The sequence below is a fragment of the Hemiscyllium ocellatum genome, chromosome 17 (assembly GCF_020745735.1).
Source record: "Hemiscyllium ocellatum isolate sHemOce1 chromosome 17, sHemOce1.pat.X.cur, whole genome shotgun sequence".
Taxonomy (NCBI): domain Eukaryota; kingdom Metazoa; phylum Chordata; class Chondrichthyes; order Orectolobiformes; family Hemiscylliidae; genus Hemiscyllium; species Hemiscyllium ocellatum.
Window position 1 is genome coordinate 16060691 of NC_083417.1, and position 27218 is coordinate 16087908.

The 27218-nt window shown below is 42.5% G+C and overlaps 1 protein-coding gene across 3 annotated transcripts in view; it reads left to right on the forward strand.

The window, feature by feature from the left end:
- The window catches only part of LOC132823874 (meckelin-like), a 152169-nt gene that overhangs the window by 69928 nt on the left and 55023 nt on the right, over positions 1–27218 (forward strand). For all 3 annotated transcript variants that reach the window (XM_060837954.1, XM_060837953.1, XM_060837952.1), the window contains exons 9-15: positions 8247–8346; positions 12646–12723; positions 14240–14305; positions 16492–16636; positions 17994–18096; positions 21038–21131; positions 26092–26148. In XM_060837954.1, the coding sequence (XP_060693937.1) occupies positions 8247–8346; positions 12646–12723; positions 14240–14305; positions 16492–16636; positions 17994–18096; positions 21038–21131; positions 26092–26148 (643 nt within the window). The remainder of the gene's footprint in view (positions 1–8246; positions 8347–12645; positions 12724–14239; positions 14306–16491; positions 16637–17993; positions 18097–21037; positions 21132–26091; positions 26149–27218) is intronic.

The following is a 27218-nucleotide window of genomic DNA, read 5'->3' on the forward strand; positions in this document are numbered from 1 at the left end:
GCAGTGACTCACCAAGAGTCTTTGTGCAGCACCTTCTAATTCTGTGTCTTTCACCGCCTCCAAGGACAATGGCTGGAGATAAATGAATGACCACCATAACCTCTATGCCATGTGGCATGCTGTTCCTTCCGTGCCACACACCATTCTGACCAAATCGCCATCTCCTCACTGCTGCTGCATCAAAATCCTGAAGCTCCCTCACTAACAGCATGTGGGTATACCTACATGACATGGACTATAGTGCTTCAGGAATGTAGCACATCACCCCTTTCTCAAGGACAGGTTAGGAATGACCAATATACACTGGCCCATTAAGCCATGCTCACATCTTGTGAATAAACAAACAAATATTCCAGCTGGTATTTCACCTAAGACCATAAGACAGAGGAGTGGAAGCAAGGCCATTTGGCCCATCGAGTCCACTTCGCCATTCAATCATGGCTGATGGGCATTTCAACTCCACTTACCCGCATTCTCCCCGTAGCCCTTAATTCCTAGTGACATCAAGAATTTATCAATCTCTGACTTGAAGACATTTAGCGTCCCGGCCTCCACTGCAGTCTGCGGCAATGAATTCCACAGGCCCACCACTCTCTGACTGAAGAAACGTCTCCGCATTTCTGTTCTGAATTGACCCCCTCTAATTCTAAGGCTGTGCCCACGTGTCCTAGTCTCCTCGCCTAATGGAAACAATTTCATAGTGTCCACCCTTTCCAAGCCATGTATTATCTTGTAAGTTTCTATTAGATCTCCCCTTAATCTTCTAAACTCCAATGAATACAATCCCAGGATCCTCAGCTGTTTCTCGTATGTCAGACCTACCATTCCAGGGATCATCCGTGTGAATCTCCGCTGGACACGCTCCAGTGCCAGTATGTCCTTCCTGAGATGTGGGGACCAAAACTGGACACGGTACTCCAAATAGGGCCGAACCAGAGCTTTATAAAGTCTTTATAAACCTTTATAAAGAATATAAAAGCACAACGGTGCTTTTATATTCCAACCCTCTTGAGATAATGACAACATTGCATTCGCTTTCTTAATCACGGACTCAACCTGCTTGTTTACCTTTAGAGAATCCTCGACTAGCACTCCCAGATCCCTTTGTACTTTGGCTTTATGAATTTTCTCACCGTTTAGAAAGTAGTCCATGCTTGTATTCTTTTTTCCAAAGTGCAAGATCTCGCATTTGCTCACATTGAATTCCATCAGCCATTTCCTGGACCAATCTCCCAAACTGTCTAGATCCTTCTGCAGCCTCTCCACTTCCTCAGTACTACCTGCCTGTCCACGTAACTTTGTATCATCAGCAAACTTTGCTAGAATGCCCCCAGTCCCTTCATCCAGATCATTAATATATAACGTGAACAGCTGCAGCCCCAACACGGAACCCTGCGGGACACCGCTTGTCACCAGCTGCCATTCCGAAAAAGAACCTTTTATCCCAACTCTCTGCCTTCTGTCAAACAGCCAATCCTCAATCCATACCAGTAGCTCACCTCGAACACCATGGGCCCTCACCTTGCTCAGCAGCCTCCCGTGAGGTACTTTATCAAAGGCCTTTTGGAAGTCTGGATAGACGACATCCACTGGGTTTCCCTGGTCTAACCTACTTGTCACCTCTTCAAAGAATTCCAACAGGTTTGTCAGGCACGACCTCCCCTTACTAAATCCATGTTGACTTGTTCTAATCCGACCCTGCTCTTCCAAGAATTTAGAAACCTCATCCTTAATGATGGATTCTAGAATTTTACCAACAACCGAGGTTAGGCTAATTGGCCTGTAATTTTCCATCAAAGTCTTTCCCAACTCTGCATCACCACCCTTTTATGAGTTATGCACAGGAATAATGCCTTAAAAAGGTTTCAAAACAAAGATGATTACATCTGGAGAGATGATATAAATCTGCAAATATTTAACTGATGATACATTTCCGTACTGTATGAGTCTATGACTCTGTAATTTGCCTGATAAAATAGTGATAAGAAGGAGGTATTGGTACATTGTTGTCAGGGGGGAATAAAACAGGTTCAGTGGATCAAGTGACAGTAAGAGATTGTTTCGGGGTCAGCAGTCATAGTAAAATGGTTTTGATTAGTGAGAGACAGCAAAAAGAAACATTCCAGAGTAAAAGTATTTAACTTGAGGAGGACTAACATCAATGTGATCAGAACAGATTAGTCCTTGGTAATTTGAAATCAAAGACTGACAGGTAAACCAGTAAAGGAAAGTAGGTTGCCTCAAAATACAGAATGTTTTGGGTATAGTCGAGGTATATTCCCAAAAGGGAAATGAAAACCAAGTCCTCATGACAGAAGAGATGTAAAAAGAAAGTAAAATGAAGCAGGAAAAGAGTGCATTCAGTTCACAATACAAGAGCGAACCTGACTGAATATAGAAACTACAGAGAGGATACAGAGACCCGGGTTCACTTCCCGACTCAGGCGACTGACTGTGTGGAATTTGCACATTCTCCCAGTGTCTGTGTGGGTTTCCTCCGGGTGCTCCGGTTTCCTCCCACAGTCCAAAGATGTGCAGGTCAGGTGAATTGGCCATGCTAAATTGCCCGTAGTGTTAGGTGAAGGGGTAAATGTAGGGGTATGGGTGGGTTGCGCTTCAGTGGGTCGGTGTGGACTTGTTGGGCCGAAGGGCCTGTTTCCACACTGTAAGTAATCTAATCTAAAAAAAAGGATGTGTGAAAGGAAATAAGAGAAACCAAAGGGTTAGCATGAGTAGAGATTGGCAGCTAAGATAGAAGGGAGTACAATCTTCTATATGCAGATATATAATGAAAGAGTGGTTCCAGGCAAACTAGGGCCAATTAAAGGAGGTTTATGCATGGAGACTGGGAACTTGTCTGCAATAGAAAATGTGTAATGTGTATTTTTTTTAACCAAGGGATAAGATGCTGACAGTAAATATTGAAAGAGGAGGTCACTCAGCCACTGAAAGGGTGAAACGTTAGAGCAGAGAAGGTTTCAGAATTGCTGGCAGTATTTAAATTTGACAAGTCACCTAGACTAAAGAAAATCTGAACAAAATCTGAAAGAACTGCAGATGATGTAAATCAGAAACAAAATCAGAAGTTGCTGGGAAAGCTCAGCAGGCCTGACAGCATCTGTGGAGAGAAATCAAAATGAACTTTTAAGGTCCGGTGACCCTCAGATCAGGGAACTGAGGGAAGTGTAGTTGGAGATAGAGAAGGCACTGATATTTCCAGAGAATTGGAGACTTGTAAATGTTACACCACTGTTCAATATAGGGAGTAAGGACAAACTTAGCAACTTCAGTGTGATGTGGAGATGCCATGTTGGATTGGGGTGGACAACGTCAGAAGTCACACAACACCAGGATATAGTCCAACAGGTTTATTTGAAATCACAAGCTTTCAGAGTGCAGCTCCTTCATCAGAGGAAGTGGAGGGAAGCACCCTAGTGTCTGTCGCCACTTCTTTTGACAAAGGAGCAGTGCTCCAAAAGTTTGTGATTGCTAATAAACCTGTTGGTCTGTAGCCCGGTGTCGTATGATTTCTGACTTTAGCAATGACAGGGCAGTCAGTTTAACAGTGGTCAGGGGCGAGTGCTGCGATTGGAGCTTTTAGAAGTGAAGATTTGGGGAAAAGATTGATCTTCCCTTAAAAAAATTCGAATCAACTTATTAAAACCAGAGCATATTTGGTAATGGAAACTCATGTCAATTAACTTGATGGAGTTTTTTGATTAAATTGCAGAAGGAATTGATGAGGGTAAGATGGCCGATGTGATGTATATAGCCTTTCAAAAGGCACTTGATAAAGTATCACCTAACTGCCTTGTCAGCAAAGATGAAATCCATGGTATAAAAGAGGCTGTAGCATTAGATTGGCTGAGTGACAGAAAACAGTGAACATCAGTTATTCCTCAAACTGGAGGATGGTCTATAATGAAGTCCCCCAGCGGTCGTTAACAGGATTTCAACTTTTCACGATGGCTATTAAAGGTTAAGAGAGACTCACTATAGTCCGACCAAACCATAAGTCTGCTCTTTCATTAGAGAGAGAGAGACCAGCATTAATGACTGAGACTTCAGTGTGCAGGACACAATTTCACACTGATTTCAAACCAGTTGATCTTTACATACACCACTCCTGAGTAAGAAAGCTGAACAACATGCAGATGGTACAATGCCATCTGTTTGACCTTTAGCAAGATCACCCTGTGGATTTGTTGCTGCTCAACTGGAGGGGAAAGAGTGTCTTTGGTGAGAGACTGCATCAACAAACCTTTGGAATTATGGAACGTTCTGTTATCTCAGTGGTAAATTACAGAGCAGAATAAAAAGGTAAATATACTCCCCCTTGTTTCAGCTGTTTATTTGTTCATGGGATGCAGGTATCACTGGTTTGGCCCACATTTATTGTCCAGAATCAACCACATTGCTGTGGGTCTGGAGTCATATGTAGGCCAGACCAGGTAAGGCTGGCAGATCTCCCTTCCTAAAGGACATTAGTGAACCAGATGGGTTTTAATGTCAATGGCTACGTAGCTTTGTAATAGCTTTTTTCCTTTTAAAAATTCCAGATTGTCTGCCCCAATTCAAATGTTACCATCTGCCATTACAGGGTTTGAACCTTAGACCATTAGCTTGAAACTCGAGTTATTAGTTCAGTAACATTACCACTATGCCCCCCCCCCGCCCCGCCCTGCCCCGTAACCTCACTTCCTACAAAGTGTATGAATTGTGAATAGTCCATGTTGCAAGATGATGACTTTTTATTGCACTTGGCACCATGCCACTGTGGTGCCAAATGTTTTTCTACTTCATTGGAAGTGGCATGAGAACAGGTTGAAGCTTTTCTGAGCTACAGGCTCCTGACTGGAATGAGCAACTACACTTGTTTCTGCTTGTCCCTGAACCCTAACTGATTGCAATGCTTTCACATTCTCACCAGATATGATCAACTGAGTTAACACTGTCCAGGACTCAAAACCAGGAGCCCCCCTGTTTGTGTGTGTCGGTATCAAAAATATACTTCATCAGCAAAGTCTGTGACTCTTCCGTTCTTGATGAGAGCACAGAAAGGAATGTTGCAATTAGGTTGTGGCTCTAATGGAAAGTTCTGGATGAGTGCAGCTGATTGTGCTAGTAACTAGTCAATTGAGGAATAATAATTCTAAACATGTCTAGTCTGCATACAATCTCAAGCATCTTCATGGCTGATTGACCCATGGCTGAGGACGACAGCATTGTCTTCTGAGGATTCTTGGCCTTTACCCACTAAATTTAGAAAAATGCGAGATGATCTCATTGCAACATGTAAACCTTTGACAGGGATCGACATGGTAGAAGCAGGAAGGATGGTCCCCCTGACTGGGGCATCTGGAACCAGTGAACGCAGTCTCAGAATAACGGGCAGACTGTTAAGGATTGAAATGAGAGGAATTTCTTCACTGATTGGGTGGTGAATCATTGGAATTCCCAATCCCAGAGGGCTTAATTAATGACCACTAGTTTTCTGGATATCACATAAGGAGATATCACATAAGGCAACATCGAGGGCCGAAGGGCCTGTACTGCGCTGTATCCTTCTATGTTCTATGTTCTATGTTCTATAATGCAGCAAGATGGGGTTGACATAGGTCAACTGTGATGTGGTTGAAAGATGTATCAGGATGATGTTCTGAATGGCCTACTCTTATTTGAATGCTCCTTTGATACAGCACTGCCTATTGAAGGTAGAAATTCTAATCTAATGTTCTCATTATTCTGTTCAAGTCCCTCCGTGGTCTGGTCCCACCCTAACTCTTAATAATCTCTAGCCATACAACCTCCACTGATCCCTGCATTCCTTCAATGATGCCCTCGTGTACAACCTTTTGTGCCTGTGTCCTGTATTCTAGAGCATAAGCTTTATAATTCCTAAACCTCTTTTTCAGCCTCTCATTGATCTTTTAAAACTCTCCTTAATGATACTTTTGACCAACGAACTTAATGTCTTTCTTTCTGAGCTAGTGCCTCCTGTGAAGAATTATGGTGCCCTTAAAAGTGCAAAAGAAATTAAATCATTGTTGTAATTTTAGGACGTGTAATTTATGTATAGTTGAATTTAATTCAAACTGAATATAAACAAAATTCCTTCAGTTGAGTTTCTCATGGAATTCTGTGCTTAATAAGAAAAAAAAGAAAGCAGTCAGTCAGTTTAACAGCAGCCATTTAACACCATATCAGGGCTTAATGGGTCTAGCTTATGAGTTTTACTTGTTAGATGTTTCTGCTAGCTCACCAAGTTGGTACAGCCATCTAAACCTAATTTGTTCCATTCTGAGACCAGGACACATCACTGCCCTAACACTGAGTACCCTTCACCTGTACTTTATTGGCTTTGAAGCTGATTAGATTCAGTACGTGGCAGTCCTGCCCGTGGATCAGAGGCTCAAGTTCCATTCTAGGGTTTGGGGGCTGTGGATAGAACATTCATGACGTAGTCAAGCAGCTTGACAGTCAACTTGCGAATCCATCCAACTTGCTTGGGGGAGTTTTTCATTGGTCATGCTTCTCTTTCTTGCATGAGAGTCACTTGAGGGGCAGTTTTTTTTTACACAGAGAGTGGTTTGTGTGTGGAATGAACCCCCATAGGAAGTGTAGATGTGGGTACAGTTACAACATTTATAAGACATCTGGATGGGTACATGAATAATAAATGCTTGGGGAGCTATGGGTCACACGCAGACAGGTGGGACTGGGTTAGTTGGGATTATGGTTGGATTAGAAAGGCCAGCATTTATTGCCCATCCCCAGTTGTCCATGAACTAAGTGGTTTGCTTGGCCATTGAGGAGGACAGTGAAGAGTTAACCATCTTGCTGTGGCAAAGTTCCTTCCCTAAAAGGCATTAAAGAGTTAAGTGAGATTTACAACAATTGACTATCTGTAATCACTGTTGAAGACAGAACACTGTGGTCCCTAACTCTGAGACCAGCTTTGTAAGCCAGATTTTTATTAGAGTCATAGTCATGGAGTTAAACAACACAGAAACAGACCCTTCTGTCCAACCATAATCCCAACTAACCCAGTCCCACCTGCCTGCATGTGACCCATATCCCTCCAAGCACTTATTGTTCACATGCTTATCCAAATATCTTTTAAACGTTGTAACTGTACCCACATCCACCACTTCCTCTAAACGTTCATTCCAGACAGAAGGCACTCTCTGTGTTAACCAAATTGTCCCTCAAGTTTTTTAAAAAAATCTTTTGCCTCCCACTTTAAAAATATGCCCCTGGTCTTGAATCCCCTTCCCTAGTGAAAAGGCGCCTGCGATTCACCTTATCTACAGCAGTTGTGGTTCAATTTCAATCTACATTTCCCAGAGTTTAGTGTCAACCTGTAGATTTCTTGTCAGTAAAATCAACTCTTACGTTGCCATCTACCCCATGATTTGCAGTGATGTCCCTTAATCCATAATCACTTGTTTCTCCCTGAAGCAGAGATACCTGTAGGCTGTGGCTTATGGTTGCACAGTTGTGCAAACACTGCATAAAGGCAAATCGTACATTCTTTTAAACTTGGAGTGGAGGAATGAATTTACCCTCTAACCTTGAATTAACAATATATTGACAAGTATTCTTGTAACAGAAAAGGCATTTCTTGGCAAAGAGTTCGAGTTGTGTTTTACAAGTTCACTGGGCAATTGATGGCAAAGTTCTTTGAAGAAGTCTTGGCGTTAGGTTCAAAGAGAGATGGTTGTCTGGTGGTAATGTCACTGAATTAATAATCTAAGACTAAGACTAATGTTGTGGGGACATGGGTTTGAAGTCGCTATAGTGGATAGTGAAATTTGAATTTGAGTTTTTAGAAGCTAAGCTAATGGTGATCACGTAATCATAAAAACTCATCCAGTTCAGCAATGTCCTTTATAGAAGGAAATTTGCCATCCTTACCTGATCTGGCCTATATATGTCTCCAGACCCACAACAATGTAGTTAACTCTTAATTTTTCCTGAAGCAAGCCGTTCAGTTCAAGGACATCTAGGGATGGGAATTAAATGCTGTCCCAGCCATCGCTGCTCACATCACATGAAGAAATATGTTTTAAGATTATTTTAAGAAAATCTGGCTTACGTGTTGGAAAATAATATTTTCTGAGCTTGTGATGGTTACCTTGTAATGATGGTGCTTATTGACAAACAGTAGAAAGGTTACTGAATTGTTCATTAGTTTTTGGGATGGCTGATCTGTGTTCATTTTAATTCTTCCCTTTCCATTGCAGTACCGAGTTCCTACCGAAACTCTTTTATGTGGACACGAATATAGCAGCATCTCTATGGCAAGTGGCTCCTCGGGGACTCTCTTTCACAAAGGATTCACAGGCAAGTGCATGGTGATGTCCATATAGTGACAGGGGCAGAATCAGCCTCCTCCTGGTTAATCTAACTGGTAGTTGAGTGTATCCAGAAGGCAGCAATATCTAATTGATGACAATAAATGTATGACATGTACAGTAGCTTGTTATCAGGGATTGTTAATGGAGGTGTCAGGCCAGTTTGTGAAAAATCTGCATTTTAGTAGCTGCATTTTTGTCTACGGTGGCTCCATGACAAAAAAATCATTTGAAGCATTTTGAGGTGTCCCAAGGATTATTAGAAAAACAAGAATTGCATTTATATAGTAACTTCCACAGCTGTCCATCAGACCCCTTAACTTTAATAGACAATAGGTGCAGGAGTAGGCCATTCAGCCCTTCGAGCCTGCACCGCCATTCAATATGATCATGGCTGATCATCCTCAATCAGTATCCGCTCCCTGCCTTATCTCCATAACCCTTGATTCCACTATCTTTGAGAGCTCTATCCAACTCTTTCTTAAATGAATCCAGAGACTGGGCCTCCACTGCCCTCTGGGGCAGAGCATTCCACACAGCCACCACTCTCTGGGTGAAGAAGTTTCTCCTCATCTCTGTCCTAAATGGTCTACCCCATATTTTTAAGCTGTGTCCACTGGTTCGGCACTTACCCATCAGCGGAAACATGTTTCCTGCTGCCAGAGTGTCCAATCCTTTCATAAACGTATATGTCTCAATCAGATCCCCTCTCAGTCTTCTAAACTCAAGGGTATACAAGCCCAGCCGCTTCAGTGTAAGGTAATCCCGCCATTCCAGGAATTGACCTTGTGAACCTACGCTGCACTCCCTCAATAGCCAGAATGCCTTTCCTCAAATTTGGAGACCAGAACTGCACACAGTACTCCAGTTGTGGTCTCACCAGGGCCCTGTACAGCTGCAGAAGCACCTCTTTGCTTCTATATTCAATTCCTCTTGTTATGGAGGCCAGCATGCTATTAGCCTTCTTCACTACCTGCTGTACCTGCATGCTTGCCTTCATTGACTGGTGTACAAGAACCACCTAGATCTCTCTGTACTGCCCCTTTACCTAAATTGATTCCAATTCGTTATTGACATTCCTCATTCGTTATTGACATACCTTTTCCCAATCCTGACAACCTGCTGTCCTTAACCTTTAACCTGCATCGGTATTAAAGGATATGTGAACAATGCCCTAGATCTCAAAAGGAAAGAGTAAAGGCATCTAAACAATGTTGCTGTTATCAATGTGCCAATCAGTCAGTAACATGTAGTAAAGAGCAGATGCCTTGGAATTGCCACAAGTTGTTGCATGGTATCAACTCCTCCACATTTAATTGTGGAATCTCTGCACTGTGGACGCAGGACATTCAGCCCACAAAGTCCACACAGACCCTCTGAAGAGCATTTTACCTTATCACCCCACATTTCCCATGGCCAATCCACCCTAACCTGCATATCTGTGGACTGTGGGAGGCAACCCACACAGACGCAGGAAGAATGTGCAAGCTCTACACAGACAGTCACCCAAGTCTGGAATCAAACCCAGGTCCCTGGGACTGTGAGGCTGGAGTGCTAACCACTGAGCACTATGCCACCCCTTTACCCTTGGAATGTCAGCAGCTCATTCTCTACCTCAATCATATGGTTGTTGCTTTTGCATTTCAGTCACTCATTAAACAGATAGTTGTCTAATATTTAATTGTGTAACTACCATTTTAACATCATGACAGTGAAATGTGGAGCACATGACCCCAGTTTTTGATTCGTGATTGCTAATTTTAAAATATATCAAATTTTACTTTTTTGTTCTTACTGCCTTTCTGTCACTTTTTATAAAAACACAATCTTTTTCTTGGATCTTGAATTCACACATTTTAATTCACCTTGCCCCCACCCCCTCAGCCTCTGCACTTATTTATCAATCATTATTTTTACTTTGGTGGTTGGAGATATCTTATCCCATTGTCCAGCAAGATTCAAACTGCCCTGTTGTCCTTGCCACGCTGTTTGCAGCTAATGCTTCAAACAGCTTTTATGGCAAATGTTTTCTGTCTCGAAGTACACACAATCATTGTTGATTCTCAACTCGAGCAAAACCAGAGCACTTGTCTTTTCCGTAACTTTCTGATGGCATCAACAGTTCAATAAGAATGTAGTCTATGAGAATTCAATGTAGCACCAAAAGATTTAATAAATCAATATCTTTGGAATGAGGTGAAATTGGACCGCTAAATATTCCTGTTGCTGGGAGTATGATGTGGGAATCAACGGATAGGGAGGGAAGACCATATTATGAAATAACCAACCATGATCTCTGTCAAATAGCGGAGCAAACTTGATGGGCCAAATGGTCTACTCCCTCTCCTCTTTCATAAGTTCCTTCAAGTCTAAGCTGTTAGCCACCACAAACTGAGTCAAAGAACATACTAACAGTAATAAATATAACTCCTTCTCAATAATATGGTTTTTAGTATACTTTCCCAAATGTGAATAGCTAGAAGATCTAAATCTCGCTTTCAGTGTTAGGGAAATGCTCATTTTGATTGTTCCTAGATGGTTGACAAGTGGATACGAAAGTTGGCATAGTGTAATTACATTATGACTCAGCAGTACCATTCCTGCTTGGGAGTTAGTCAATTGTAGGTTCAAGTCTCACTCCCAGCCACCACATCAGTGCAGTACTACAAGAGTGCTGCTCTGCTGGAGGTGCTGTTTTCAGATGAGGCACTGCATTCGCAGGTGACTATAGCAAGCCAAATGGATGCTAGTCAGGAGCTACACAAGTTCTCCTTGGTGTGCTGGCCAGTACTTGTTTATAAAACATGTGACCAAATCTCAAAATTCATTGCTGTATATAAATTGACTAGCATGTTTGCTTCATTTTAAAAGTACCTTTGACTTTAGTTATATCAGCCTCACAAGCTAATGTCTATATTCTATCAACACTTTTTTGTGTGAATGGTCATCAAAGTGGTCATGACCATATAATTTGCTTTTTTGGGAAATTTGGTAGAAGGATTGATATTGCCTAGGACACCAGGAATTACTCCCCTCTTTTCCTTCAAAATGGTGCTATGGAATTTTTTTTTACATCGTCCTGGACAGCCAATTGGGATCTCAGGTTAACATTTCATCTTAAAGCTGGCATCACCAGAAGTGTAGTATCCCCTCGGTATTGCAGAGTGTCATGATTAATTATGTATTTGAGGAGAAAGTGAGGACTGCAGATGCTGGAGATCAGAGTTGAAAATAGTGGCGCTGGAAAAGTGCAACAGGTCAGGCAGCATTCGAAGAGCAGGAGAGCGATGTTTGGGGCACAAACCCTTTGTATTTGCTTAAGCCCTGGAGTGGCACTTGAACCCGGCATTTTACTGACCAGAGGCAAAAGTGTTACAAATTGCACAACAGCTTGTGGCCAAGTCTGCTTTGGCAGGAAAGCATTTTGGGATGTCCTGAAGTCAGAAATGGGCACCACGTAAAAGCGTCGTCTTTCTTAATGGTCATCAAAAGCAAGTCAATAAACGACTGACAGATATGAGAGCGAAATTAGCCCCCTGGTCAGTTACACTGACCGTACTGCCTCCAGCAGTTAGTTGCAAATGTTTTCTCAATAATTTGGCAATACCAATGTCATGAGCTTTGGGTTTAAATCAATGCAGAGCAATTCTCCATATTTGCACCAAAAACTGCTTGCAGTCTGAAATCACCTGTTGAATCGGATTAAAAGCTAAGCTGTAAAATTAACTGTGTAAAAGCCAGATGTCCTGGACTGATTTCAAGAGTATAATGCAACCTCTGGGTTTTGCTAACCATTATCAAGCTCTCTCATTAATCTCATGGATTGTAATGTCAGCTGAATTGTGAGGTTAGTTCCTTACACCATAGTCATCCCAATGGGAGCAACCATTCCTCAATCCATTTAATGGGTAGTTGAGTTGAAATTTGTGAAATGTATTGGCTTCCCCTTTCCTTGTCAACCATTCCATTTCCCATTGGGCCTTATTTCTGTCAGGTGAGGTATAACACAGGCTGCCCCTTTCCTCTCACATATTACGCGACCTTGCCTTGTGTGAGTAAAGGGGTTTATTGGTCAGAGTCGCTTTGCCAACTAATCATAACCCTTTCACTTGCAGTATAAGCTGTTGTTAGCCTTGAAATTTGGCATTCTTGTGTCTGTCATGATGAGTGCAAAATGGAAAGTTCCAACATCAAGTCACTTTCATTTCAGCAATACACAAATTCTCTATCTTTGTGAACTTGCTCAGCAACCTTTGCAGTGTCCATTTTACATGTTATTTGTCAACAGATCGCCTTGAAAGTTGTGAAATATGATGCTCGTGGTAATTTTCTGGGCTGGGAAGATGTCAGAGGGGGCACTTTACAGGTGAGATGTATCTTATGTCTCTCTGGTTTTGCTTCTGTGACAATGTAAATGGTTTAAAAGTGTTGGGTGTGAAAGCCCCAGTGCATCAGTTAGAACCATTGAGTTACAGAGGTCATGAAAAAAGGCCCTTCGGTCCATCAAGTCAGTGCCATTCAAAAACCACCTAATTATGGGGCAGCACAATAGCTCAGTGGTTAGCACTGCTATCTCACAGCACCAGGGACCCAGGTTTGATTCCTGCCTCAGGCGAATGTCTGTGTGGAATTTGCACATTCTCCCTGTGTCTGCGTGGATTTCCTCCGGGTGCTCTGGTTTCCTCCCACAGTTCAAAGATGTGCAGGCCAGGTAAATTGGCCATGCTAAATTGCCCATAGTGTTCGGTGCATTAGTCAGGGGTAAATATAGGGTAGGGGAATGGGTCTGGGTGGGTTACTCTTCAAGGGTCAGTGTGGACTTGTTGGGGTGAAAGGCCTGTTTCCATACTGTGGGGAATCTAATCTATTCTCATTCCATTTTCCTGCACTCAGCTCATTACCTTGTGTACCTTGGCATCACAGATGTACATCTAAATACTAAAATGTTATGAGGGTTTTTGTCTCCATCAACCTTACAGGCAGTGAGTTCCAGATTCCGGTCACACCCAGATGATTATTTTTTCCTCATCTCCCCTCTGAACCTCCTGCCCTTACCTTAAATCTATACCAGTGGTCATTGACCCCTCCAGCAAGAGAAATCTACCTGTGCCCCTCATAATTTTGTACATCGCAATCAAGTTCCCCCTCAGACTCTTCTGCTCCAAGGAAAACCTCTCCAGTCTGTCCAATCTCTCTTTATAACTGAAACTCTCCAGCCCAGACACCATCCTCTGCACCCTCTCTGGTGCTATCACATCCTTCCTATAATCTGGATGTGGGCACACAGTACTCTAGTTGTGGCCTAACCAACATTTTATACAGTTCCAGCATCACCTGCCTGCTCTTAAACTTTATCCCTCGGCTGATAAAGGCAAATATCCCACATGCCATCTTAACCACTTTATCTACTTTGTCTTGAGGATAGTCCTTACCCTGCTCTTGATCCAAGCACCTCCCTGATGGGATTTGACAGGAGAACCAGGAGAAAGTGAGAGGGTGCATCAGTATGGGGAAGTTATGTAGCAATGGGGTGATGGAAGTCCTGATGGTGATGAAGGAATGCAAGCTGGTGCCCAGATGTCTGGGAAAGATCATTGACCTGAGATGTTAGCTGTTTTTGTTTTTCCAAATGTAATGTCTAGTCTGCTAAGCATTTAATTTCAGATTTCCAACATCTGCACTCTTTTGCTTTGGTTCTTGTGCAGTAGCATACATCATAAAGTAAACTTCAGAGTTCATTGCACTATTGATCTTGTGAAAAGAAATGGTTGTGATAATCTGAATAAACAGCTTTAGTTGAAAATGAATAAAATACAGCAATTTTCACTTAATCATATAATTACTTCAATCTGACTAATGCGCATATTTGTCATTCTTAATAGCTATGCCCTGACACTCAAATACTGCTGGATGCTGCCTTCAAGTTTGGCTCTTCCTATGTCCAGTCTGTGAGTAGAGATCAATGTGGGCAGACTTCCCTGTTTGACTATTTGTTTGAACTAAGTTGAAATGTTTTGGGGATTTTCTCTTCCCTATTCTCCCAGGTGAAATCTCATGTACTCATGGACCTTTACAGTACAGAAAGAGACCATTCAGCCCATTCGGTCTATGCCAATCAGGCTACACTCAACCCATTTTCCAGTTTTTGACTGATAGCCTTAGAGGCAATGGCAATGCAAGTGAATATCTAAATACTGCTTAAATGTTATTGAATCATGACTGGAATATATTGAATTGAATTGAATTTACTGTCACATGTACTGAGGCACAGTGAAAAGCTTTGTCTTGCGAGCATACAGGCAGATCACAGAGTTAAGTAGCATAGCTAAGCAAATAATAGGTAAACAGAGGCAAAAACAAACACACAGATACAAGTGAATGTTAAGAGTTTGTGAGTCCATTCAGTATTCTAACAACGGTATGATAGAAACTGTTACGAAACCAGCTGGTGTGTGTGTTCAGGCTTCTATACCATCTCCCCGATGGTAGAGGTTGTAGAAAAGCATTGCCAGGGTGGGATGGATCTTTAAGAATGCTGGTGGGCTTTCCTTGACAGCGGGACTGGTAGGTGCATCCTATAGATGGGAAGTTGGCCTTTGTGATTGTCCGGGCCGTGTTCACCACTCTCTGTAACCGTCTCTGATCTTGAATGGTACAGTTGCCAAACCAGGTTGTGATACATCCAGACAGAAATCTCTCGATGGTGCACCTATAAAAGTTGGTAAAGGTATTCGCCGTTATGCCAAATTTCCTCAGCTGCCTGAGGAAGAAGAGACATTGTTGGGCCTTTGTAACCAGTGCGTCCACATGAAGTGTTCAAGAAAGCTTGTTGTGGATGATCACTCCCAGGACCTTGACAGTCTCTATTCATTCCATCTCTGTGCTGTTAATGTGTGTGTGTGTGTGTGTGTGTGTGCGTGTGTGTGTGTGTGTGTGTGGGGCGGGGTAGGGCCGCAGCATCGGTAACATCCCGCCGAAAGTCAATAATGAGTACCTTGGTTTTTGCTGGCATTGAATGCTTGGTTGTTCACAATGCACCATTTTTCCAGGTCTTCCACCTCCCTTCTGTAGTCTGTTTCACCATCTGAGATCCGACTGATTATGGTAGCGCCATCAGCAAACTTATAAATGGCATTAGTCTGGTATTTGGCGGCACAGTCATGGGTATACAGTGTGTATGGTAGGAAGCTGAGTACGCACCCCTGGAGGCGCTCCAGTGGTTGAGTGCTAGTGAGGATGGAATATTGTCCCTAATCTTCACTGAAAGTGGCCTGTGGGTCAGGAAACTGAGGATCCAGTTGCCGAGAGTGGGGCTTAGTCCGAGATCCCTAGGTTTAATAATCAGTCTCGAGGGGATAATGGTGTTGAAGGCTGAACTGTAGTCAATGAGTAGGATATATAAAAGGATGCATTTATTATATCCTAATAATTTGTAAACAAAGGGATTCTCCCATTATCTATTGCCAATAGGCACTGTCAGTGAAGTATTGAATCCAGTGTGTTGGAGTTTTGAGATGAGATAGATGAAATAGATTGGATGCAAAATTCCTTGGATTTTATGAAGTAAACAACACACAGACTGAGTTGGACTTCCTGGTCCTGCAGTTGTAAACTATCTCTCCAGGTTGGGGCTGGAGGGAGTGGGGAGTTGTAGAGGGTGCAGGTGGGGAGAGGTGGATGTAGAAAATGGGGAAAGGAGCGTGGGATTTGTCCTGACCTCAGTTTCCTGAAATGTATATTTTTCATTTACTTAACCTGGAATTCCCCGAGGTATCCAGTGTGCTGCTGTATCAGTAACTGTCTCTGCTGATGGTGCTGATACGTTTACAAACTGTGGCGCTTTGAATGGGTGGTCATGCTGACCAGTCTCAAAATACATTACAGGCAGTGTCATACATTTAATTCATTAAAAGTAGCACAGTATCATTTCATAGTTGAACTGTGCTGTGTAAATGCCTTTGAGCCTGTTTAATCCAAACAAACAAACAATGAGAAAGGTTGCCAATTGTTTTCAGAAGTGCTTTTGTTCTAAGCCTAATCTAACTGACAAACTGTGGAAATGATTTCTTGTGCAATGTAAGTAGGATTTGGTGACAGCGTTCGGGAGCAAGTGAATCTTACTATTTTGTTGCAGTGCAAGATTCGGATCTCAGATCTTCTCAGTCGATTCCCAGAGCCCATCCTTTACGAGCTCTTTCTCATGTTCAATGATAGTCAAGGACTGCAAAAGGTCTGGCCCATCCCTATTCGCAATCTGAATCTCAACAGGAATGATATACGTAAGTCATGGTGTTTAATCACTTCCTGATATTCTCTTACCTTTGGACCAGGAACCCACTTTCAGGCATTTGGCTGCTTTCTGGATGACATTAGTTGAGGAGGGTGATGCTGACATAGTTATAATATCACTGAACAAACAGCTTAGAGGGCTTTAGTGATATGGATTTAAATCATGGTGACCAGGAAACTATCATTGATTGTTGTAAAAGTCCATCTGGTTGACTCATGCCCATGAGGGAAGGAAATCTGCCATCCTTACCTGGTCTGTGTGTGACTCCTGACTCACAGTAAAGTGGTTAATTCTTAACTACCCTCTAAATGCTCAAGCAAACCATTTAGTTAAAGGACAACTAGGGATGGATAATAAATGCTGTGTTGCCAGTGATACCCATGTCCTGGGAAGTAATTTAACAAAGTTCTTGGTGAGTCATCTCAGTCAGGAAGGACCATATGAAGTCTGCCAACAGCTATGCATTCATCAGACAGAGTTTTTGGAAATTAATTGAATGAGTGGCTTTTACAACAATCTGTCAACTTGAGAGATCATTTTTACAAATTAGAATTATTTCTGAACTCTGCCAGAGTTTTCAACCTGGAAAAACATGTGTTAAAAAAAGTGTGATACAGTTTAAAACCATATTGAAAGGAACTGAATGTTGGGGAGTGCTGGGACATCTCAGACCAATCTTGACTACCAATGCCATCTATAAAAGCCAATCACATGGGAGAGGCACCACTGGAAAAAAGAATGATGAAGGAACCCTGTCAAACTGTGTAGAGTTTTATATGTTTGAATGGAGGCATTTCTCAATCTTTCAAACACCACTAAAGACCTCATCAATAGACAGCTCACCACCATCTTCTCAAGGGCAACTAGAGATGGGCAATAAATGTTGGCCCCATGAGTTAATGTTTTTTAAAAAAAACTTGCTTGGTTACTAGCATTCTTCCCTCTACGTCGCAGACTTTAGACACAGAATGCAGGTAGGCACTCAGTGCAGTACATTGGAAGTGCTGCACAGTCAAGCTACGCTGTTGAACAGATGAGGTATGAGACCAAGGACCCTATCTTCCCACTTGGTAGATGCAAAAGAATCTGTGGCATTATTTAAAAAAAAGCAGTGGAGTAATTCCCAGTGTCCCAGACTCCTTGATGATCATCAGAGAAGCAGGTTATCTGGTTGTGGCTGTTTGCGGGAGCTTGCTTTAGTGTAAATTGGCTGTTGTGCTGCCTGAGTTACAATGGTGTTAGTGACTGCACCCTTCAGAGGTATCGAATTGGTTGTGGGGGCACTTGGGGATTTCCTGAGGCTGTGCAAGGTGTTATTAAAATAGGAGCTTTCTTCTTGTTTGCAGGAGAATTCCGGAGATTCTTTTTGGTTGACGGTTTGACAGGGAGGAGAAGCAGCCTGAGTAACCCCCCGAGCTCTGTCACCTTCGCGAAAGACATTGTACTAAGGTGAGAGAACAATCATGAAAGATTCCAGTGCAGAATCCTTTTGTCTCAGATTTTAGTTTGCTCTGTGCTTCAGTTTTCTGGACCTCCACAGCTCAATCCCCTCTTCCCATCATGATGTGGTGTGATGTGGTTGGTGAACCCATCCATGCCCTTAGTGTCCAACACAGTCCACAAGGTAGTCGCTATGTACAGCAGCTGCAGTATCTTAGAAATCCTGGCAGGAATACAGGTGGTGGTCAATGCGCCGGCTGAAACAACTGAAGCAGAGATCCCCCAGTTATCCAATGTTAGGATGGTGAAGGTGTGCTCAAGTGGGAAGGGGCCTGTTTTAGACGGTGTTGGGGGTGTGTGAACTGTTTGAGTGGGATGTGTGACCTGTTTCTGGGGATGGTGTGACATGTTTGAGGGGGTGGGGGGGAGGTGACCTGTTTGTAGGAGAAGGTTGACCTGTTTTATGGGAAGGTGACCTGTTTGTGGGAGGGGATTGACCTATTTATGGGGGGGTAGGGTGACACTTGTTTTTAGGGGTCGACCTGTTGATGGGGGGTGTGACCTGATCATGGTGGGGGGTTACCTGTTTAATGGGGAGATGACCTGTTAGTGGGAGAGGGTTGACCTGTTTGAGAGGGGTGGGAGGATGTGTGACCTATTCAAGTTGGATGATGGGAGGGTGTAATCTGTTTGGCTGTGGGGATTGGTTAGGGGCGATTGTCATCTTGTTGAGTGAGGGAGTGGAGTGGCCCATTTTGAGGTGCGGTCCAGTTTGGGGGAGATGGTTACGAGGGCCAGCCTGATGAAGATGTCAGAATGCTGCTGCTGAGTGGATTTTATCTGAACCTTAATCCCAAGTTTCCAACTGCAATTCATGCTGGACAATAAAAACTTCCCCAAAAGGATCATGTCTCCCACCTCCACGTACAATCCCATACCCATCTCCTGTGAGGATAACCCACAGCCTCGTGACCAGATGCGTCAGTGAAAAATGAACACTGGTTAAGAGCTGCACAGATTGCCCAGAACATGTGAAACCTGAACAAACCTGCCTCAGTACAGGGGCTTCCCACTTTGCTGTCCCTAACTCCCTATCTCCAGTTAATGCCTGCACAAGGTGCAATCGAACTGTGCCATCTTTAGCCTCGTGCTGCATTGATTTGGAGCCTTGTAAGACATAAAATATCGATGCCTTTATGGCAGTCCTAAACAGAAGTGTAACCTGGTGCCTGCTCCAAGAATGCATTTCGGTAATTCAAGGGTTATTGAATATGCATCTCACCACAATTTCTTAAGAGTATTACCCAAATATATGATTTCTAGCAACTAGAGGCAGAGAGAGAGAGACAATGACTTTGGGATCAAAGGGTGTCTGACACTCCCAGGGTTCCCGTGACTAGCAATGATGTATCACTGTTTCTTTCATGTTACACTCTCCCAGCACTGGGGACCTACTGTCACTACATGGACTGCAGCAATTCAAGAAGGCAGCTCATCACTACCATCTCCTGGGCAATTAAGAATAGGCGTGCATCTAACCAGCTATGCCTACATTCAATTTAAAAATTAAATATAACATGGGAACAGCCTTCCAACCTCTGTGTTGTGTGTGCCATGGTGTTCAAATATAGTGCATTATTGTTGATATTTGCTGTTTATTTTCTGTAGAGGGCACTGCTGTCAACTTCATCCACAATTCTGCAAATGACCAATGTTCGGGAAAGGTTTATTTGAAAGCCGTAAAACTGTTTCGAAAAACTGTGCAGAGAAAACATATGCAAACCACTTAGAAAAGAGCTTGCAGCCAAAACGTTTCCTAACATCAACTTTTTTACCTGTTGTTTAAGGAGGATCAAGGCTCAGTGCCAACATTTGCTGGGTTTCAGAGTTGGGCTCACCTGGTCTTTTGATAAATGCATTGGCTAGAGTAAAACCTACAGCTTTATCTTAATCAGCAGAACTATTTCACACTTGGAGCATTATTGTTTTGAAGGGATTTACTAAGTTTTCAGGTGAAAGGTTACTTTTTTCTGTAGATGAATAGCAAGTTTGATGTTGGTATTTCTATATAAGTTTAGTTTGAAAATGAGACAGAGAGACAGGACATGCAGTCCAATCAGTTGATGCTAGCTTTTTCATTCAACTCGAGCCTTCTCCACTCATTCCCTACCTAACTTATTGTCATAGCCTGCTCTTGTGTACCTCAACCATTCACTAGTGATGCTGTTAGCAGTTTTAGACTTTGTAACACGTGCCACAAACATATACCACAGACAATCAGGTTCTTGTGAGATGAATGTCTTGAAGTTAGTTTAGAACACTAGCTGTGGATAAGACTGCAATATCCCAGACTGGGTTATGTCCTTACTGATGTCACTGTACGTTACATACATATAGCTGACTGATTTCATGACACAGAGAGAGTGACTACATGTGAGGTGGGTTCCTCAATGTCATGAGACTGTCTCAGAGCTGCAGGACTCAATGCCATGATGCAACAATCATGGCAGTAAATTCAACATTCTCGCCACCTTCTGGGAAAACATTCCTTCTGACTTTTGTCTCGATGAACTAATATGGATGACTTTTTGTTCTTCTCTCGCATATTCACTATGTCCACTTTCATTTTTTTAAAGTCCTCTGCCTCTTCAAGAGAAGGCAGACCCAGCTTGTCGATCCATTTCTGATGGATATAACATCACATTTCTGGCATTATTCTTGAAGACCTTTCCTGTACCTACTCCAGTGCCTTTTTATAATTGTACAGCCAGACCCTTTGAAGGTGGCTGCGGGTAATCTTGTATCAAAGTATTAAATTGTGAAGAGTTTTGCTGATGTACCTGTCGTTGTTGCAGTGGTTTTGTTTAAAATGGGAATATGATTTTGACAAGGCCTGAAGCCCTATCTGAGCCTGTCCATTGACTTTAATCCCTTATGGTTCATTGGACAGGAGTTACCTGCCGACTCGGAACCCAACCAGAGAGCCACCATTTTTGCTCACCGTGCAGTATGCTCAAGTACGGGATCTCCATGCAGAGGCGCAAGTATGTTTTATTTTCATTTCAGTGCAAAATGGCCCCAGCTTCATCCCCATAATTTATTTAGCAGAGGTAATATAATTAGATTAGTAGTCCATATCCCCAGGCTAATGTCTGGGTATGTAGGTTCAAATTCTATCAAATCGTGGTGAAGTTTGAACTCCATATCTAAAATAACATCTGGAGTACAAACTTAGTCTGCTGGATACCATTACCTTTGGAGAAGGAAATCTGCCTTCTTTAGCTAGTCTGGCCTCCATGTTACTCTAGGAGAAAGTGAGGGTTGCAGGTGCTGGAGTTCAGAGTTGAGTGAGTGGTGCTGGAAAAGCACAGCAGGTCAGGCCGCATCCGAGGATCAGGAGAATCGATGTTTCAAGCATACACTCTTCATCAAGAATCCTGCTCCTGCTCGTTGGCTGCTGCCTGACCTACATGTTACCCCTGACCCACAGCAATTAGGAAGGTGTAATAAACACTGTCTTAACGAGTAATACCCATGTCCCATGAGCAAGTTAAAAAAAAATTGTAATATTGTTCTGCCTTGTAATTTTCATTGAAGATTGTCTTTTTTAAACACTGAGGACTGCAAGGAGAATAGATGAAGAGTTCATCAGTTCTGAAGTCCTGGCAAATGAGTAGGGGGTCAAAGTGATGAAGCATCTCCAGTGTCAGCATTGAGGGAGTGCTGCACAGTTGGAGTTGCCATCTTTCTGATAACCATCAGACTATCCATTCAAATCTAATAATCTTGTGACTAATTGGAGGGGAGTTGTCATCAATGTCCTGGTCAATAGGTTCCCATCATCACCATCGCTACAGCACATTATAAAGTCTTTATGACATTGCTGTCTGTGGCAGTTTGCTGCATGAAATTCTCTGTTGTATTTCCTACATTCCAACAAGGATTACAGTTTAAAGTTTACTTCATTGTCTACACAGTAGGACGCCTTGAGTTTGTGAAATACAATACACAGCATCTAAAATGAAGAAGAAAGTTGAATCTTTATGTCATGTTTAAGAATAATATATCAATAGAGCATCTAATGAACCTATTAATTCCACAACAGTGCCTGCAAATTTGAACCCCAGTATTTAATAAAGGGGCAGAGAACATAGGGAGCTGCTGCTCTGCTAGACTGACCTCAGTAATGGGAAGAATAGTAGAATCTGTTTATAAGGGATTGGATTATTTGACGTTTTAAAATAATTATCTATTTGTGCAGAACTAACATGCAGTAATGATGGGAAAATCATGTTAAAGGTAAAGTCACCACAGTCCTGCACCGTCATCAGAGAGAGAGAGAGTGAGAGAGGCGACTGATGGTGATTTAACCAAAGAGTCACCACATCTCAGGCAAGGGCAGAGGTCGAAAAGTCAGGACCTTCATCATGACCTCAGCTGGTGTCAGAAATCAGCCTGCACTATGGGCATCACTCTGCATTGCAAACCAGCCATTCAGTCAACTGAGCTAACCTGACAGAATTGTTGGAGGAAACGCTCAGCAGGTCTGGCAGCATCTGTGAGGAGAAATTGGAGTTAACGTTTCGGGTCCGGTGACCCTTCCTCAGAACTGATGGTAGCTAGGAAAATGTTGGCTTATATACAGAAGGTAGGGTGGGGGGAGGAGTTAAACAGTAGCTGATAAGTAAGAATAGAGCCCAGAGAGAGAGAAGAACAATTGGACAGACAAATGAGTGGATAACAATCTGGCTGGGATAGTGAATAACTGTTAATGGAGACTGTTGGTGGCTAACAATAAGTAGTGTTTAATGGCAGACTATGTGATAGCCAGGCTGGTGTGTGGGGTAGGGGGCTAGGACATGGGAGAGTTGAGGCCCTAAAATTATTGAACTCGTTAATGCGTCCAGAGGGCTGCAGGGTCCCCAAGCAGAAAATGTGATGCTGTTCTTCCAGCTTGCGCTGAGCTTCACTGGAGCATTGCGGCAAGCCTGAAATAGAGATGTTGGCCAGGGAACAGGGTGGGGTGTTAAAGTAGCAGGCAACTGGAAGCTCAGGGTCTTTGTTGCAGGCAGTACGTAGGTGTCCTGCGAAGTGGTCACCCAGTCTACGCTTCATCCCATCCCCAGTGTAGAGGAGACCACGTTGTGAGTAGTGAGTGCAGTAGTTCAGATTGTGGGAAGTGCAGCTAAAGTGCTACTTCACCTGGAAGTTATATTTGGGTCCTTAGATAGTGAGGTAAATGGTCAGGTGTTACACCTTCAGCAGTTGGAGGGGATTCCTGATTTCTCTTCACTGATGCTGCTAGACCTGCTGAGCTTTTCCAACAACTTCTGTTTATTTTCTGATTTACAGCATCCACTATTCTTTCATTTTTTATTTAGTTGGAAGGTTACACTAGCAGAGTTGACAGAGGGTAGCTAGTGCTTGTGGTGTATTTGCATACTCAGAAGACTTTTGATGAAGTCCCACATAGGAGGTTGGTAAATGAAGTTGACTTTCATGTGATTGGATAAATGAGTCTCACTTAAGGATTGGCTAAGTGTCAGAAGAGAGAGTGAGAATAAACTGCTCATTCTCAGGTTGTTACGCTGTGATGGGTGGGGTTTCACAAGAATCAATGTTTGGGCCCACCTACTTTAATAATTTGGATGAGGGGCCAAAGCTCAGTTGGATGGATGGCTGGTTTGTGATGCCAAGGGTTTGGGTTCAATTCTTCAACACCTCTCCTTTTGTTTTAAAGTGTGGTGACCCTCAGGTTAAACCACCACAGTTGACTCACTGTGATGAGAGAGTGGGACTGTGGTGACCATATCTAAAAGGCTCTGTGGCACAGCAGTAGTATCCCTTCCTCTAGGTCAAGCAGCCAAGGTTCAAGTCCCACTGCTCCAGGGGTATATAATAATACCTATGAATAGGTTGAATAGAAAACATCTGTATTTGAGGCCAATTACAGTATTTTCAAATTTAAAGATGATAGAAAACTTGGAGGGAAGTGAGTAGGATATAAAGAGATTTGAAGGAGATTTTGGAAGACTGAGTGAGTGAACAAGAGCATGGCAGAGGGAATATAATGTGGATACTTCTGAGATTATCCACCCTTGTCAGAGGAATGCAGGTGTAGAGTATTTCTTAAATGGTGAGGGATTGGAAAGTGTTGATGTTCCACTTTCAAAAGTCACTAAAAGTTAGCATGCAAACTAAAAACAGAAAATCCTGGTTCTGTAGAAGCCTGACCACACCCATTCAGGATTCTTCTGTTGTTCCACAAAAAAAACCTCACAAACTGTTTAGTCTAGTGGCTCTGGTATACCACTCAGAAGCTCTGCCTTAAAACCTCTTAAAAAAAACAGGACAAAACAATCTCTTAAAGCCATAATTTCATCACATTATCAAGGGAAAGATTCTTACTGCTGAGGGAGTGCAGCAGAGGTTGATCAAATGGGAGCCTGGGACAGTGGAACTATGTATGAGAAGCGGCTGATGACATTGGGACTTTATTGTTTAAAATATGGAAGAATAGAAACATAGAAAATTACAAAAAGAACCAACCAAGTAGATGCAGAAAGGGTATTTCCCCTGCTTGTGTGGTCTAAAACCCGAAAATTGAACCTCAGAATAAAAAAGCTAACCATTTAGGATTGAGATGAGGAGGAACCTTAACTCAGATGATGGTGAATCGTTAGAATTCTCTACCCCATTGGGTTGTGGAAGCTTGGTCATTAAGAAAATTCAAGATGGAGATTATTAGATTGCTAATAACCCCAACAGAAATGGGGATTCCTTGGGAATATGGTGGAGGTTGATAATCAGCCACGATCACAAAGGTGGAGCAGGTTTGAGGGACTGAATGGTCTGCTGCTGCCGCTATATTCCCCCAAATCTGACCTAAAGTCATTGCCACGTTACATTTGAGATACTTCCCAATGATTCCTGATATCCATAGCAGTGACTTATGGAGCTAAGGTAGAACAGCAAGCAGCTTGCATTTATACCGCACCTTCAGTGTTCTTAACCGTTCCACCAAGGAGGAAATCTGAAATAGGTTGCTAGTCTGCTCAGCCTTCCATTGAGACTGCATTTAAGATGCTTCAATTTAGCTCAATGCATCAATGTAGGGGAAAACCTTTCTATTTCTGTCACTCTTATTGAAATAATTGTGGATATGGACAGGGTCAAGTCTGACTGTGAGGCCTTCAGGGCTGAATAGTTTACTGGGTCTAACCACCCAGATTTTGATCTTCTGGTGGACATCAGAGCCTTCAGATTGAAGAAGGAGCACATTTTAAAAATAAATAGATAAACAATCAAGCCATTTCCACTGTGTTTCATTCTTGGATGAAGAAGTTAATTATGATTGAAACAGATTAGAAAATAATTCAATATTTTGATGAAGTTCATATTCTCAGTGGTTCTGAAGAGACAGAGCAAGTGATGTGAACAAAAGCAGCTACTTTTACATTAACTTACACAGAGTTGACGGTGCAGAAATGGGCTGTCTGCCTTGGTGTTTATGGTTCATGTGAACTATCTCCCTCCCCTCTTTATCTAACCTCACTATAATGAACTTCTAAATCGTTTCTCCCTCATGCTTATCTCGTTCCCCCTTAAATGCACCCGTGCTATTCACTTGAAGTCGGACCTTGTGCTAATGTGTTTCACATTCTCACTGGGTGGTGAGATTTCTCCTGAATCTTGCTGTGAGAAATTACAGGAGAACTGGGCTGCATTTCTTGTAGGAACTTGATTTGGCTCAGTTCACATCCTTGAAACTAGGTCACAATGCAATAAATTGTGATTTGAAAAGGGCTGAATAAGCTCCAAATAAATCAAACAACATTTCTGGAAGATACTTGAGGCATTATATCTTTAGCTGTGGAGTGTTCTTGTGAATTGATGCCAGGAAAGAATTACTTCTGTAATGAATGTTGCCTTGGTTACCCAGTGTACCTATAGGAACTGACAATGCCTTGTGAAAGATTCCTTATTTATCGTTTTATCCTCTAGGTGACATTTACTACACATTATGAAATGAACTATTTTGTACACAAGAGAGACACTGATGTAAGTATTATGATAAAGCCCACATTTTTTGCTAATTCCGTCCATTAATCTTATTGAAGGATAATTAGAACATGACACCGTTAACGCATCGCAGCCTCTGTAATCATCTCTTTGCCTTTCAGCCGTACTGTTTTTGCAGATAACTTTGGCGGAACACTTGCCGAATATTAAAGATAATTTTCAGCTGAGTGCTGGTGGGGACACAGTGGGATAGTGGTAGCGTCGCGAGACTAGCACTCCAGAAACATGGGCTCTGGGGACAGTAGTTCAAATCTCATTGTGGTAGCTGATAGACTTGAACTCCATAAAATTTGCATAATTAAAAAGGGAAAGGAGGTCTCAGTAATGGTGACTATGCATTGTCATTGAAAACCTATTGTTTTGGCTGGTTGATATGGGACAGTCTTATTTCCTCTTAAATATGTCTGCCATTGAACAACAGCATTTTATTTACAGTTTAATGTCTCCTTTATAAGGTCTCTCAGTTATACAAGGTTCGATCATGACTATATCCGGTTCATGCTGGTCAATTATTGTCCCCACGTTCATCTGGTTTATTATTGGAGAAGAAAATCTGCCATCCTAACCTGGTTAGGTGAACATATGATTCCAGCCTCACAACAATGGCACTGACTCTTGCTGTCCAGGGCAACTAAGGATGGGCAACAAATGTCGGCCTTGCCGAGTATCTGCAAACAGTGGAAGGATGAAGTTTTAAAGTAAAACATTCTTTATCTGGCAGGGCCAGTGTGAAAACAGGCCTTTCAGCCCATCAAGTCTACACTGACCGTCTGAAGAGAAATCACCCAAACCCATTACTCAACATTTACCCCTGACTAATGCATCTAACCTACACATCCCTGAACACTATGGGTAATTTAGCATGGCCAATTCATCTAATCTGCACATCTTTGGATTCTGGGAGGAAACCCATGCAGAAAGACTCTGCGGTTTTACATGAATAGAGCAAACACTCTCTAAGTGTTATTATGGTCCTGAGGTATTGACACATTCCCACCCCAGGAAACAGACTCTGGGCTTTGACAGTCACCAAGTGTGGGTCTCAGGGT